Source organism: Physeter macrocephalus, chromosome 14 (genome assembly GCF_002837175.3).
Source record: "Physeter macrocephalus isolate SW-GA chromosome 14, ASM283717v5, whole genome shotgun sequence".
NCBI classification, from domain to species: Eukaryota; Metazoa; Chordata; class Mammalia; order Artiodactyla; family Physeteridae; genus Physeter; species Physeter macrocephalus.
In genome coordinates this window covers 60429464-60443409 of record NC_041227.1, presented here as the reverse complement: position 1 = coordinate 60443409, position 13946 = coordinate 60429464, and the positions used below count along the sequence as shown (strand labels likewise).

Here is a 13946-nt window from a genome sequence, read left to right as displayed (position 1 = left end):
TATTTTGACCCCGGCCCTTTTGATCCTTGGAAATATTCCACACTTGTATTATCTATTTCATTTTTTTGTAGGTGTGTTGATGTTTGCCGTGTTCAACTAGTCCATAGTGGAACTCGTATTCGGCAAGCATTTGGAAAGCTATTGAAGTCAATTCCTTTAGATGTTGTCTTGAGGTATGTTGGTGCAAAGACATCCCACAATGTTTAGTTCAGGATAAGACAAATTGCCTATTAGTGAATTAATATCACATCTTATATGGCGCTTCTCAGTGACTGAAGAGATGATAATTGCTACAGAATAATACTTATAATGCCAAAATATGTTTCTTAGTAGTTATTATTCATAAAACTAAATTGTATTCTTTTGTAGTTTTAAATTAGGTCAATTTTGGTGCTTTAAGAACCTTAAATTTCAAAGTTGTAACATTTCTGTATGTATTTTTTAAGCCTTAATTTTATCAGTTTTTACTTTCAAATTTAGTTAGCAGGGAAATGATTCATTTACAGTATGAACTAACTTTTTAATGAAAACATTTTGCATAACAATGACTTTATTTTCTGTCTACAGCAATAACAACCACACAGAAATTCAAGAAATTTCTTTAGCATTAAGAAGTCACATGAGTAAAGCACCAAGTAACACATTCCACCCACAAGATTTCTCTGATGTTATTAGTTTTATTTTGTATGGGAACTCTCATAGAACAGGGTAAGATTATTTCTTTGACTCTTTCATCTGGGAAAAGTAATTTAAATATACATGAATATCTTAACCCTGTGCCCAGTTTTGAGGAGAAAATATGTCAGGGGTGGCAGAGTAGAAAGTAATATTCTTCTCAAATGGGTTGTTTTAAGTTTTCAGTAGTAGGAGGAATTGCTTTGAAGATGGCATCTGAAGAAATAAAAGTGGGCTTTGCAACTGACAGTGATGGTGAAATGTAGTTGACAATTAACTGATCTGACCTAGTCATCAGTGCTTTGGGGAGGGGCCTGGGGGCGTAGGCATTCTGGAGATTTTTAGTTGCAATGAATGTTTTATCCTGATAGCCAAATTGTCATGAGCCTTTTACCCTAATAATCTGTCCGTACCATACCCCATCCTATTTCAACTGTAAAAGACCTCTTTAAAATGAGAGGTGGGGACATAATGCTTCCCAATTTTACATGTTTGCCTTTTTCAAGTAGGGAAGATTGTAGTCCCCTACTCCCATTTCCCTTGCAGTTTGTTTTTTGTTTTTGTCTTTTTTTTTAAACGAAGTTGTCATTGTCTGTTAAATATGAAACTGCTTTTCCCAGGAAGGACAATTGGTTAGAAAGATTGTTCTATAGCTGCCAGAGACTGGATAAACGTGACCAATCAACAATTCCCCGCAATCTACTAAAGACAGATGCTGTCCTTTGGCAGTGGGCTATTTGGGAAGCAGCACAGTTCACTGTCCTTTCTAAGTTGAGAACCCCACTGGGCAGAGCTCAGGATACCTTCCAGACAATTGAAGGTAATTGACTCTGCATTGTTTCAAACTTTGTGATGTAAATACTTTCAAGCTTACATTAAGAAATAATGGATTTCTTATCTTGTTAAAGCAAAAATTTGAGAGTATACGATTTTTTTCTTTAGTACTTTATCAGTTAATCTTTTAGATATGTTTGTTAGAATAAGCTTTTATTAACTAATCATGTTGTATGTGTTTTTGTTCACAAATTTAGGGGATTTGTGTGGAGAAGATGTTTTTTTCCTCTAAAAATGAAAAGATCTTGTTGGGACTTTTGTTTTTAAATGATGGATATACAGAGGATACTTGATAAATGTGAATTTGTGAAATTATCTCTAAGAACTTCTAGAATCTTTGAAGATTCCTTTTAAATTTGGAATGCTGTTTTTGGTTTTAGGTATCATTAGAAGTCTTGCAGCTCACACATTAAACCCCGATCAAGATGTTAGTCAGTGGACAACTGCAGACAATGATGAAGGCCACAGTAGCAACCAGCTTAGACTTGTGCTTCTTCTTCAGTATCTGGAAAACCTGGAGAAGTTAATGTATAATGCATATGAGGGATGCGCCAATGCATTAACATCACCTCCCAAGGTTGGTTTCAGTGGGCTGAATGTTGCTTGGTCAGTTTTGTGGTCATACCTGGCAGTGTGTGCATGCAGAGCTGAAATCGCAGTAGACTTGTGTATGTGCTTTATGTGTATTTGAGACATCTCTGCCTGTAATTTGAACCAGTACTGAGCTCTTCTTTCTCGTCTAAAGGTCATTAGGACTTTTTTCTATACCAATCGCCAAACTTGTCAAGACTGGCTGACTCGGATCCGACTCTCCATCATGAGGGTTGGATTGTTGGCAGGACAGCCTGCTGTGACAGTGAGACATGGCTTCGACTTGCTTACAGAAATGAAGACAAATTCATCTCAGGTAAAGTGGTGTGTGTGTGGAGTTAATTAAATCTGTTAATTAGAAAAATTTGGGCTTAATTCCTTTGCTATGATCTAATCTATGGATAAAAGAAGTTAAAAGTTCTATTCATTTTATTTATTTATTTATTTATTTATTTATTTATTATTTTAGGCTCTGTTGGGTCTTCGTTTCTGTGCAAGGGCTTTCTCTAGTTGCGGCGAGCGGGGGCCACTCTTCATCGTGGTGCGCGGGCCTCTAACTGTCACGGCCTCTCTTGCTGTGGAGCACATGCTCCAGACGGGCAGGCTCAGTAGTTGTGGCTCACGGGTCCAGTTGCTCCGCGGCATGTGGGATCTTCCCAGACCAGGGCTCGAACCCTTGTCCCCTGCATTGGCAGGCAGATTCTCAACCACTGTGCCACCGGGGAAGCCCCCTTTTTTTTTTTTTAATGAACTTTAAAAAATATATATTTATCCATTTATTTAATTTTTGGCTGCATTGGGTCTTTGCTGCTGCATGTGGGTCCTCTCTAGTTGCTGAGAGCGGGGGCCACTCTTCGCTGTGGTGGCCTCTCCTGTTGTGGAGCATGGGCTCTAGGCACGTGGGCTTCAGTAGTTGTGGCTCATGGGCTCCAGAGCGCAGGCTCAGCAGCTGTAGTACATGGGCTTAGCTGCTCCGCAGCATGCGGGATCCTCCCGGACCAGGGCTTGAACCCGTGTCCCTTGCATTGGCAGGCGGATTCCCAACCACTGCACCACCAGGGAAGACCAGTTCTATTCATTTTTAAAGCTTTTGGTCCAGTATCTTTATACAAGCAGTAACTTCCAGGGTCACCTATTCATATTTTCTACTTAGAATGAAAATATTCATTACTTATGCTTAAGGGTTAGAACTTTAAAGGTAATTCTAAGAAATTTGTGTATAGAAGAAAGAATTTTTATAATAATTTATAATGATTATATAATGTATGGGAAAGTGTAATAATTTTATAATAGATGTAAAAGTATAATACTAATAATGTTATAATGTAGGGAAATGTGCTGGCTTGTAAGTAGTGTCACTACATAAGTGGAATCCAAAAATTGCACATGTTTACTAGTTAAGGTAATGTCAGTAGGCAATATTCAAAGACATAAAATTAAGCATTCTTTAATTCATGGTTACTTAATTTTTGTTTTGTATTTACTTCACGTGTTACTCCCAAAGATGCCACAGTTTAAATGTTTAAGTAAGTTTGTTTTGTAAAGACTAGCACGCATGTGCTGTTAAGGTCCATCACCACCACCCCCCCTTTGTATCTACATTATATGTAACATTTTAGGTTAATTCCAATAATGCAGTTTCATTGTTGTAAAAATAATTGTTAAATAAATTTGACTTCAGGCTTTAGATTAGGATCGGTAGTTGTAAATTTAGTAGAGATTTGAATTTTGAAGGTATTGAGGTCTGTGACTGATTTTTCTGAATGCCACTCTCAGGGGAATGAATTGGAAGTAACTATCATGATGGTGGTAGAAGCACTGTGTGAACTTCATTGTCCTGAAGCTATACAGGGAATTGCTGCCTGGTCATCTTCGGTCGTCGGAAAAAATCTTCTCTGGATTAATTCAGTGGCCCAACAGGCTGAAGGGAGGTAAGTTGGAAGGAAGGAAATGGGTGATAGTATTTCTCTATGTTAAATTTTTTTGTATTACTGACTAACATTATAATTAAATGTTAATTACACTTAATGTTGATTCTTAATTGATAACCTTTCATGTCAGAGTCTGATACAAGTTGCCCTTTATGGCCAGAGTTCTTGCTCATTAGCTCTGTGCACTAAATGTTCATACTCATTGCTCTAGGTAAACTCATTTAGTGCCTCTGTGTATGCTTATATAAGTTTTACCAAATCTGGAAAATGTAGGGAAAATAAAAGAATGGCTCATAATTCCATCTCTTAGTGGTAACTGTTAGTTTTGGTGTACATATATGCCTTCTTTCTAGTTCTTTTTTCTCTTATATATAGTTTTTTATCCTCTTCACAGAAATAGCAGTGTTTCTGCTGGTCTTATGATTTTGCTTTTTCTACTCAGCAATATTTAAAAAAATATTTTGCCGTGTTAAATATTCTACGATGTGATTTTTTTTTTTTTTTTTTTTTTTTTTTTTTTTCCTCTCGGTACGCGGGTACGCGGGCCTCTCACTGTTGTGGCCTCTCCCGTTGCGGAGCACAGGCTCCAGACGCGCAGGCTCAGCGGCCATGGCTCACGGGCCCAGCCGCTCTGTGGCATGTGGGATCTTCCTGGACCGGGGCACGAACCCGTGTCCCCTGCATCGGCAGGCGGACTCTCAACCACTGCGCCACCAGGGAAGCCCTACGATGTGATTTTTAACAACACATTGTTTTTTTCTTTTTTTGGGGAATGTACCATAATTTAACGTTCGTTATTGTTGGACAGCAAAGTTATTTGTGATGTTTTTACTAGTCTTAATGCACCATGGCATTTAATTCTTTGCTCATGTTTGTGATTGTTTTCTTTGAATGCATTCCTACAAGTTGATTTACTAGAAGAAAGGCTATAGACCATAAGGCTTATGATATATAGACTATTGCTAATTTACCCTACATAAAAGATGGTTCCAATTTGTATCTCTAACAATAGAGTAACACCTCTTCTCTGCATGTTTGTGAATACAGAGGGCTACTGAGAAACAAGAACCCTGCCACCATGTTAGTGAAAATGTTTAATTTACATTTCTTTATTAATAAATAGAACTTTCCCCTTATGTCATTGACCATTTGTGATTTTTAAAAACATAGATTATGTCTTTGTGGCCTCTCGGTTTTTTCGTTATTGATCTGTGAGATTTTATTTTACACCAAGATTATTGATGCTATCTAACTTCTTGATTGGTAATTTGTTTTTAATGTTCATGTTTTTTAAAAAATAAATAAATTTATTTATTTTTATTTTTGGCTGTGTTGGGTCTTCGTTGCTGTGTGGGGGCTTTTTCTAGTTGCGGTGAACGGGTTATTCTTCGCTGCAGTGCGCGGGCTTCTCATTGCAGTGGCTTCTCTTGTTGCGGAGCATGGGCTCTAGGTGTGTGGGCTTCAGTAGTTGTGGCACGCAGGCTCAGTAGTTGTGGCTCACGGGCTCTACAGCACGGACTTAGTTGCTCCGCGGCATGTGGGATCTTCCCCAACCAGGGTTCCAACCTGTGTCCCCTGTATTGGCAGGCAGATTCTTAACCACTGTGCCATCACGGAAGTCCCTATTTTTTTTGGATGCCCAGAAGTTTCAAATTATGATGTCATTAGATCTGTTAACATTATGTATTTTTTTTCTTGTGTTTATTTTTCTATTTAGTCTTTGCACACATTGAGATTAAATACTGATATATTCTGTTAGTTATTTTATACTGTCTCTTAAACACTTAACGATTTTTGAACTTATTTTCATTTTTTGTGAGGAAGAGATCTAATTTTGTGCCTGCTCAACCCCACACAGAACAATCAACTCATTGTCTCAGCTTAGTTGATTGAGTAACTCATTCTTTCCAGTTTTTTTAGAAATGAAATATGTGGATAATTAAAAAATAAGACTGTTTGAACTTGTGTTGAAGGTTTGAAAAGGCCTCTGTGGAGTACCAGGAGCACCTGTGTGCCATGACAGGTGTTGATTGCTGCATCTCCAGCTTCGACAAATCTGTTCTCACATTGGCTAACGCTGGGCGTAACAGTGCCAGCCCCAAACATTCTTTGAATGGTGAGCATTCAGGGTTTAAATAAAAAGTTGTAGTCAAATAGTTTGTGCTCATGATCTTACTGTATATTTTTAGATTTCTCTGCTCTTTGAAATATTTATAACTGCTTTGGGTCTCTCTCTCTCTCTCTCTCTATTTTATGAAATACTTTCACTCAGGTGAATCCAGAAAAACTGTGCTGTCCAAACCAACTGACTCTTCTCCTGAGGTTATAAATTATTTGGGAAATAAAGCATGTGAGTGCTACATTTCAATTGCTGATTGGGCTGCTGTACAGGAATGGCAGAATGCTATCCATGACTTGAAAAAGAGTACCAGCAGTACTTCTCTCAACCTAAAAGCTGATTTCAACTACATAAAGTAAGGATTTCTTACCCCATTAAACAAATTTTCATTAACTTTAAAGTCTTCTTTTATGGCAGAAAAATATTAAAATTGTCCATATTTACTATGGCAAGATGGTTATAGTTCTAATAATACTGCCATTCTAAAAATGACTACAATGAAAAACCAGCATTAGAGGTGAGGAGGGTATTCATGCAATGGGAAGACAGATTTCTATGTTGAAACAGTCATTTGGTATTGATTCTCAGAGCCTGTTCTAAAATCATAATGAATATAAAGAGAAATTTGTCACTGCTTTAGAAAGGATAACGTTTGATGGCTTTGTTTCTAAATTAGGTGTGAATATATCAAAAACATTTATTATAAAGAGGCCAGAGTTTGTGACATTTGTAAATTAAACTCCCTTTTTTGTTTTTCCCTTATTCCTCTGTGCATTTATTAATCTCTTAATTCGAAATTTGAGTACAGGCTGTGTCCCAGACACTTGGCTGGGATGATAAGGGTCATTAGGTGTCCTCACCATCAAGGAGCTCAGCTTGTAGTGAGTAAATGAATTAATGGGTAGTTTCTGCATTGAGCACGTACTGAGTGCCAGCCACTGGGGTGTAGCACTGTGTACGACAGACACAAATTCTAACCCTTGAGGAGCTGACTTTCTAGTGAGGAGGAGACACACAGACTAGGTTGGGGAATGCCATCAGGATGTCATTTGAGCACAGACTTGAAACAGACCTGATGCAAGGATGATAGGCTTGGAGTGTTCTGGAAATGCCTGGGAAGCCACCGTGGTGGAGCAGAGTGAATAATCGGAGATAAGGGTAGAGAAGTAGGTGGGAACTCTGAAAAAGACTTTGACTCCCAATAAGGTAGAAAATCTTAGGTGGGATTTGAGTAAGAGAGGCATATCATGATCTGACTTACTGGCTCACTCTCCTGGGTTGTCAGGAGACTGGAGGTAAAGGGCCAGGGTGGACGCATGTAGACCATCGATCTGTGGGGCAAAGGTAGAGGGAGGAAAACAGATGCTATTAATTGAAGTAGGAACACACAGAGAACAATGAAGCATGTTTAAGGTACGTGAAACATGCAGACAAGATTGTTTGAGTAAGCAGTTAAGAATTGGATTTGGAACTAAGGTGAAAACCCTAAGCTTGAGAGAGATTTGGGGAATCATTAGTATATGGGTGATAATCACAGGCCCTCTTTCTTTTTCACTCTTTATACTCCAGAGCCTTCATAAACCACCAAACCACAGATAATGCTCTGGAGAAGCATGAGTGAAAAAGAAAGAGGGCCATGGTCAGAGTCCTTTTGAGCATTTTTGTTAAGGGATGGGAGAAGAAGCTGCTGAAGAAAACACAAGGGCACTGAGGAAGGCAGTGTTGGAGATGCAGAAGAACCAGACAGGAATAGTCATCCTTGTCGGGAACTCCCTACACTTTGAGCAAGAAGAGCTTTGTAGAGAGAGAAGGAGAAGCAGCCAGGTTGAATACTGTGGAGTGGTGGAGAAACTTGAAAATGAAAAGTTTCAGTTAGGTTAATTGGGTATTGAACTCAAGGAAAGAACGCTGTGGCTGGAACAGAGTACTGTGTGTTCATTATAAATATTGGAGAGATTAAATGTTCTTTTAAGCCTAGGGGAAGGAGCCATAAGAAGACAGGCTGAAGAAGCAGGGTAAAGAACAGTGATTGAAGGATTAACTGGACTCCACCTTTCCTGTGCCTCAAGGAAAGCAGTTAAAGTTGGATACATACAGTTTGGGGAGTGCATGTGGATTGGGGGGTGAAGGTAGAGAAAATGAAAGTCTGTGTGTGTTTTTTTTCTGAGGTGTCAGTCATTAGCTGAAAGTGCAAGGGCATTGTAGAGCATAGTGGGGACACAGCAGACCTGCCGTTTCTGTGGTGGCAGAAATGAAAAGTGTGTTGGTCACCACACCGAGACAGTTCATCAGTGCCAAGTGATTATGGCTCACCTGAGAAGCTGGTGGTTGCATTGATCCAAGCTTGGGGTTTATTAAGGTAGAAGCAGGTGCAGTCAAGTGATGTTCATTTCCAGTGCTGTATTCAGTGCTGGAAATGTAAGGGAGGTGACATAGTGAGAGGGACAGGAAAAGATGAGAGATAAATGGAAAAGAGGGAAATTGAGAAACTGTGAGTCATCTTGTTGGTTGGAGAACAACTGTAATAGGAATGGGAACAGAGTGAAAGATCTGGAAGTAGCAGTGGGTTGCTAGGAGGGTAAGGCCCTCATCCTGGCATTGAAGCTACAGACTATCGGGAGGAGTTCCAAAGGTGTACCATTTTCAGGTAAGGTGAGGAGAAGGGAAGGAAGAATTCTTTGAAAGAAGGGAAACGGGTTCCAGGAAACAGTGGAAAAGGGAGAGAAAGAGGGAGGCCAGCAATGAAAGAAGGCAGGAGTAGGATATCAGATTGAGATAATAGAATAGGAGACCTACTGGGGCTTACGCTTTAGGTGAGCAGTGAGGCCATGCAGGGAATTTAGTGGTAGCTTGGGGAGAACTAGATGTTGAAGTTGCCCTGCAGAGCACTACTGTTAGTGTTTTGGTCGGGCCCCCAAGGATAACGGACTGCAAAAAGAGGAAGGAAACATGGAGGGTTGAGCATGCTATACTGAATGTCTGTAGCTATGACTTTCCAGTTTGCCACTCTAATTAAGATGGTAGTCACATCTTCAAAGTAAAAATAAAATGGCGTACGTGGAAGGAACTTTCATCAAAGGAATTCTGTATAACTGTTTTCTTTTTCTAGAATTTGTTCTGTATTTTTGAATGGCTCCACAGGCTGGATAGAGTGTAAAACAAGCTAACCAATATTTTAATTACAGATCACTAAGCAGTTTTGAATCTGGAGAGTTTGTTGAATGTACTGAGCAATTAGAATTGTTACCAGGAGAAAATATCAATCTACTTGCTGGAGGATCAAAAGAAAAAATAGGTATTTGAGATAATTTTAAAATTAAGTATTTTAATGAACAAGTTGTTTAAAATGTTTGGCTTAGTATATTTTAGTGGAAAATCTGGAAGTTTTCGGTACATTTTTTGGGGCAGAGTATGAAGCAGAAAATTAGGGCTTTGGGCTTCCCTGGTGGCGCAGTGGTTGAGAGTCCGCCTACCGATGCAGGGGACACGGGTTCGTGCCCCGGTCCGGGAAGATCCCACATGCCACGGCGCGGCTGGGCTCGTGTGCCATGGCCGCTGAGCCTGCGCGTCCGGAGCCTGTGCTCCGCAACGGGAGAGGCCACAACAGTGAGAGGCCCGCGTACGGCAAAAAAAAAAAAAAAAAAAAAAAAAAAATTAGGGCTGTTCCCTTTACCTTTGATTTAGCAAATGAAAAATAGTTTAATTCAAATTAAGCAAACTAAGAAAGGCTACTGTAACACTTAGAGATTTATCTAGCCATTTTCTTTGGAAAAGTGCAAGTCGTGTTTAAATATTTTTCTTGCTTGACATCTTGATGTGGTTCATTAATTAAGTTATTTGTCACAACTGGAGCATTTTGTAAAATGTAATACTGAAGTTAGTATTATGAATATTTTGTGTGTTAACATTGACTTGCTAAATTCAGTGTTTGCCCCTTTAAGTAGTAGGTTGACTTACTGATTTTTGAGTCTTTGAACTCATTTTGAGAGGTCTGAGGTATTATTTTTTGTGAAGTATTTTTATATTGCTACCAGAAATGCTTAATCATAGTGTCTGAACTTAATATGAAACTGCCTGAACTTAAATATGAACTTAAACATGAAAGGAGGTATTCATTGGTGATTGTTTTTTAATACTGTCAAGGTATCTTGTTACTCTTGTACATTAAAAGTGAATTAACTTAGTGGAACTTATTCAATTTCTGTAGATATGAAAAAACTGCTTCCTAACATGTTAAGTCCAGATCCAAGGGAACTTCAGAAGTCCATTGAAGTTCAGTTGTTGAGAAGTTCTGTTTGTTTGGCAACTGCTTTAAACCACATAGAACAAGATCAGAAGTGGCAGTCTATAACTGAGTAAGTGTAATCCTAGGGAGGTAAATATGCATTTTGTGTACCATATGGTAAATGTGTGTAGATTGGTGGGGGTGAGACAGTTACCAGATCACTGCAACGCTAGTCATGATAGCTTCATTTTAGTTGTAGAAGTCGAATGATATGTGAATGTCGCTTGCTAATATACAGAGGTTGAAACTAAGTAAAATTAAAAGTTTTGTATCCCCAGAAGCTAATATTGATATCTTGACTTGCTTGTGTCATTTTACTTAAGAGCAGGCAGTTCCTTTTTCTTCCCCCACTTTGGATGCCAGTATAGTAGCATCTTATCACACTGCCTTATCCCTTTAGTGGTTACAAGTTGGAAAATCTTATTTATTAATTAGCAGTAAATATTTTCTTTCAGAAATGTGGTGAAGTACTTGAAGCAAACCTGCCGCATAGCTATTGGGCCACTGAGACTTTCTACTTTAACGGTTTCACAGTCTCTGCCAGTTCTAAGTACCTTACAGCTGTATTGCTCTTCTGCTTTGGAGAACACAGTTTCTAGCAGACTTTCAACAGAGGTGTGTATATGTGTATTTTTTAACCAGGATATCCTTCTGAACATTAATAGGCATTAGTGTGGAACAAAGGCTGTTTTTCACATTTTTAAAATAGCATTTGTAGCATTTTTTGGACAAGCTAGTAAGTAAATGCAGAAATCTAAAATTCCATTTTCAGGCAAATTTTTATTGGAGAAGTATGTGAGGAAGATGGAACTTAAGATGTATAATCTCAAGGATGGCTGGTTGCTTCGGTTTTTTTTCTCCTTTCCTCCCTCCCTCCCTCCCTTTTTTTGGAAGAGGAGTTGGTTATGTAAATGTATACCAGATTATATAAATTTCAGATTTGACTGAAGAGAAGAGACTGTGCCTCCTCCTTCCAAATAGGGTAAAGTTTAACCAAAGGTGGACCCTTCCCAAGGGAAATAATCTTGGAGAATCTGTGAAGCAGTAGTTTTATGTTTTTCTGTAACTTAGCTTCTGCTTTATAGTAAATGAGCTGTTTATTTTTTTATAAAAATGTGACTGCTTTATTGATAAGTACAATGATAAATTGGACTTAATATTCTGAAAAAAGTTTTTTCTTTTGGCAAAACAAAGGTTTTTCTCTTCAACGTTGTTGTTTTCTCTTGTGATTAGAAGATACAGTGAAGAAAGAGGAGCGTTTAATAGATAAATCTGGAGTAGATCTGAAGTAGCTGACCTGTGGGGTCATATAAGGAGCCTGTTTACATTAAATAGTTTTGGTTTTTCTCTGGCAGGACTGTCTTATCCCACTCTTCAGTGAAGCTTTGCGTTCATGTAAACAGCATGATGTCAGGCCGTGGATGCAGGCATTAAGATATACCATGTACCAGAGTCATTTGTTGGAGAAAATAAAAGGTAATTAGCTTTTTTTAAAAAATGGCTTTGTTGAGATACAATTACACATTTTGAGTGTATAGTTCATGATTTTTGACATTTCTTCATCTGTGTAGCCACAAGTACAATCAAGATGTAGCATACTTATCTCACCCCCAAAGGTTTCCTTATGCTTCTTGCCAGTCATTTTTCTCATCTGTCCTGTTTTGGGCAACTGCTGATTTGCTTACAATCACTATAGATTAGACTCGTCTTTACTAAAGTTTTTTTTTTATAAATGGTACACTATGCTCTGTGTCTGGCTTCTCTTGCTCAGCATTTTATTTTTTAAGGTTCCCTGTGTGCCATGTGTCAGTAGTGCCATCCTTCCTATAGTTGAGTAGTATCCATCGTATGATATACATCGTATGAATGTACATCATATGAATATACATCGTATGAGTATACAGCGTATGAATATACATCGTATGAATATACCACAATTTGTTTATCTGTTGATCCTTTGATGGATATTTGAGTTGCTTTCAAATTTGGGCTATTATGTCTAAAGCTGCTGTGAAATTCATGTACAGGTCTTTGGGTGGATATATATTTGCCTTTCTCTTAAGTAAATGCCTAGGATTGGAATTGTTGGGTCATATGGTTTAACTTTTGAAATAGTTCGGCAGTTTCTTATAAAGTGATTGTACATTTTACACTCCTTCTGACATCTACATACTTGCTATAGTGGGTCTTTAACTTTAGTCACTGGAGTGAATGTATAATAGTATCTCATGGTGGTTTTATTTGTATTTTCCTGATGATTAATGATGTTGAGCATCTTTTCATTTGAATAGTGGCCATTGTATATCTTATTTTATAAGTGTTCAACTCTTACCCATTTTTAGTGAAGTCATAAGACTTAAATATTCTGGATTCAAATTCTTTGTCAGATACAATGTACCGTGAATGTTTTAAATGTTTCAATTGAATAGTTAGAGAATTAGTATTTGTATCAATATTCATAGGTCTCATTTTTAAGAAAGAAATGTCATGTTAAAGGGATGTTAGCAATTTCCTTTTCGCTCTAATACAGAAAAGTTGCCAGAATTCTGTAGAATTAGTCAAAAATGTGGTCGCTAGGGTTACCGAGTAAACTTGAGTATTAAATTTTAAGTAAGCCAATGCTGGGATATGGACTTGTAGTGCAGGGTGATTACTGGCAACTGTGACTCACTTGGACCCTCAATGCCAGATAGACCTGGGTTTGGATCCTTAGCCCAACACTTGCAAATCGAGGGACCTTAGGGCAAGTCATTAAACTTCTGAGTCACTTTGCTTTTCAGTTATGGGGGTTGCCCCACTCATGAGATTCTTGTAAGGATTATAGGAAATGAGACAAGGTATATAAAAGCCCTAGCACAGAGCATGGCATATAATAGGAATACAAATATCATCTCCTTTCCCATCCTTCCCATATTGAATAAGTTTTAAAACTGAGAAGAAAAAGTCAGTAACCCAGTAGTTAGATTTGGAGACAGAACTTCACTCCTCCTTACTTTTCTTTCTTTATTCAGCAAGTGTTTATCAAAATATGTGCTTTGTGCCAGGTACTGTGCTATAAGTTGGGATGTAATGGTGAACAAGACAAGCCTTTTTTCTGCATTCCTAGGACCAAAGGGATTCTGGAGTCTAGCAGGGAAAATTGTCATCAAGCAAGGAGCAGCAATATGGTGTGCTAAATGGAAGTGCACATGCATGGTGCTTAAAATAGCACAAGGGCACCGATTTAATCCTAGGAATCAGAAAAGGACTTGGGGAGGAAGTCACATTTAAGCTGAGACCAAGGTGGGGTAGAGATGCGAAAGAAGGCAGACTAATTTAGTTAGAGAAAATATCATGTGTGAAGTCCAGCAGCAGTAGTAAAAGAGTCTTAGATGACTCAATTCTCAATTCTCGCCTAAGGGAGAATGGGAAGAGATGAAGCTGGATGAGATTGAGATTAGAATGCAGTGTAAGCATCAGTGCCTCATAAGCCAAATTTCGGAGTTGGGGCTTTATGGGAAGGACAGTAGGA

General features: G+C 38.4%; 1 protein-coding gene across 3 annotated transcripts in view; it reads left to right on the top strand.

Moving 5' to 3' along the window:
* The window catches only part of SMG1 (SMG1 nonsense mediated mRNA decay associated PI3K related kinase), a 100014-nt gene that overhangs the window by 46371 nt on the left and 39697 nt on the right, over nt 1-13946 (top strand). For all 3 annotated transcript variants that reach the window (XM_024123659.3, XM_024123658.3, XM_007126462.4), the window contains exons 18-29: nt 72-173; nt 568-708; nt 1296-1495; nt 1890-2086; nt 2255-2416; nt 3877-4031; nt 6005-6147; nt 6304-6505; nt 9336-9445; nt 10358-10505; nt 10891-11050; nt 11791-11911. In XM_024123659.3, coding sequence (XP_023979427.2) covers nt 72-173; nt 568-708; nt 1296-1495; nt 1890-2086; nt 2255-2416; nt 3877-4031; nt 6005-6147; nt 6304-6505; nt 9336-9445; nt 10358-10505; nt 10891-11050; nt 11791-11911 — 1841 coding nt within the window. The remainder of the gene's footprint in view (nt 1-71; nt 174-567; nt 709-1295; nt 1496-1889; nt 2087-2254; nt 2417-3876; nt 4032-6004; nt 6148-6303; nt 6506-9335; nt 9446-10357; nt 10506-10890; nt 11051-11790; nt 11912-13946) is intronic.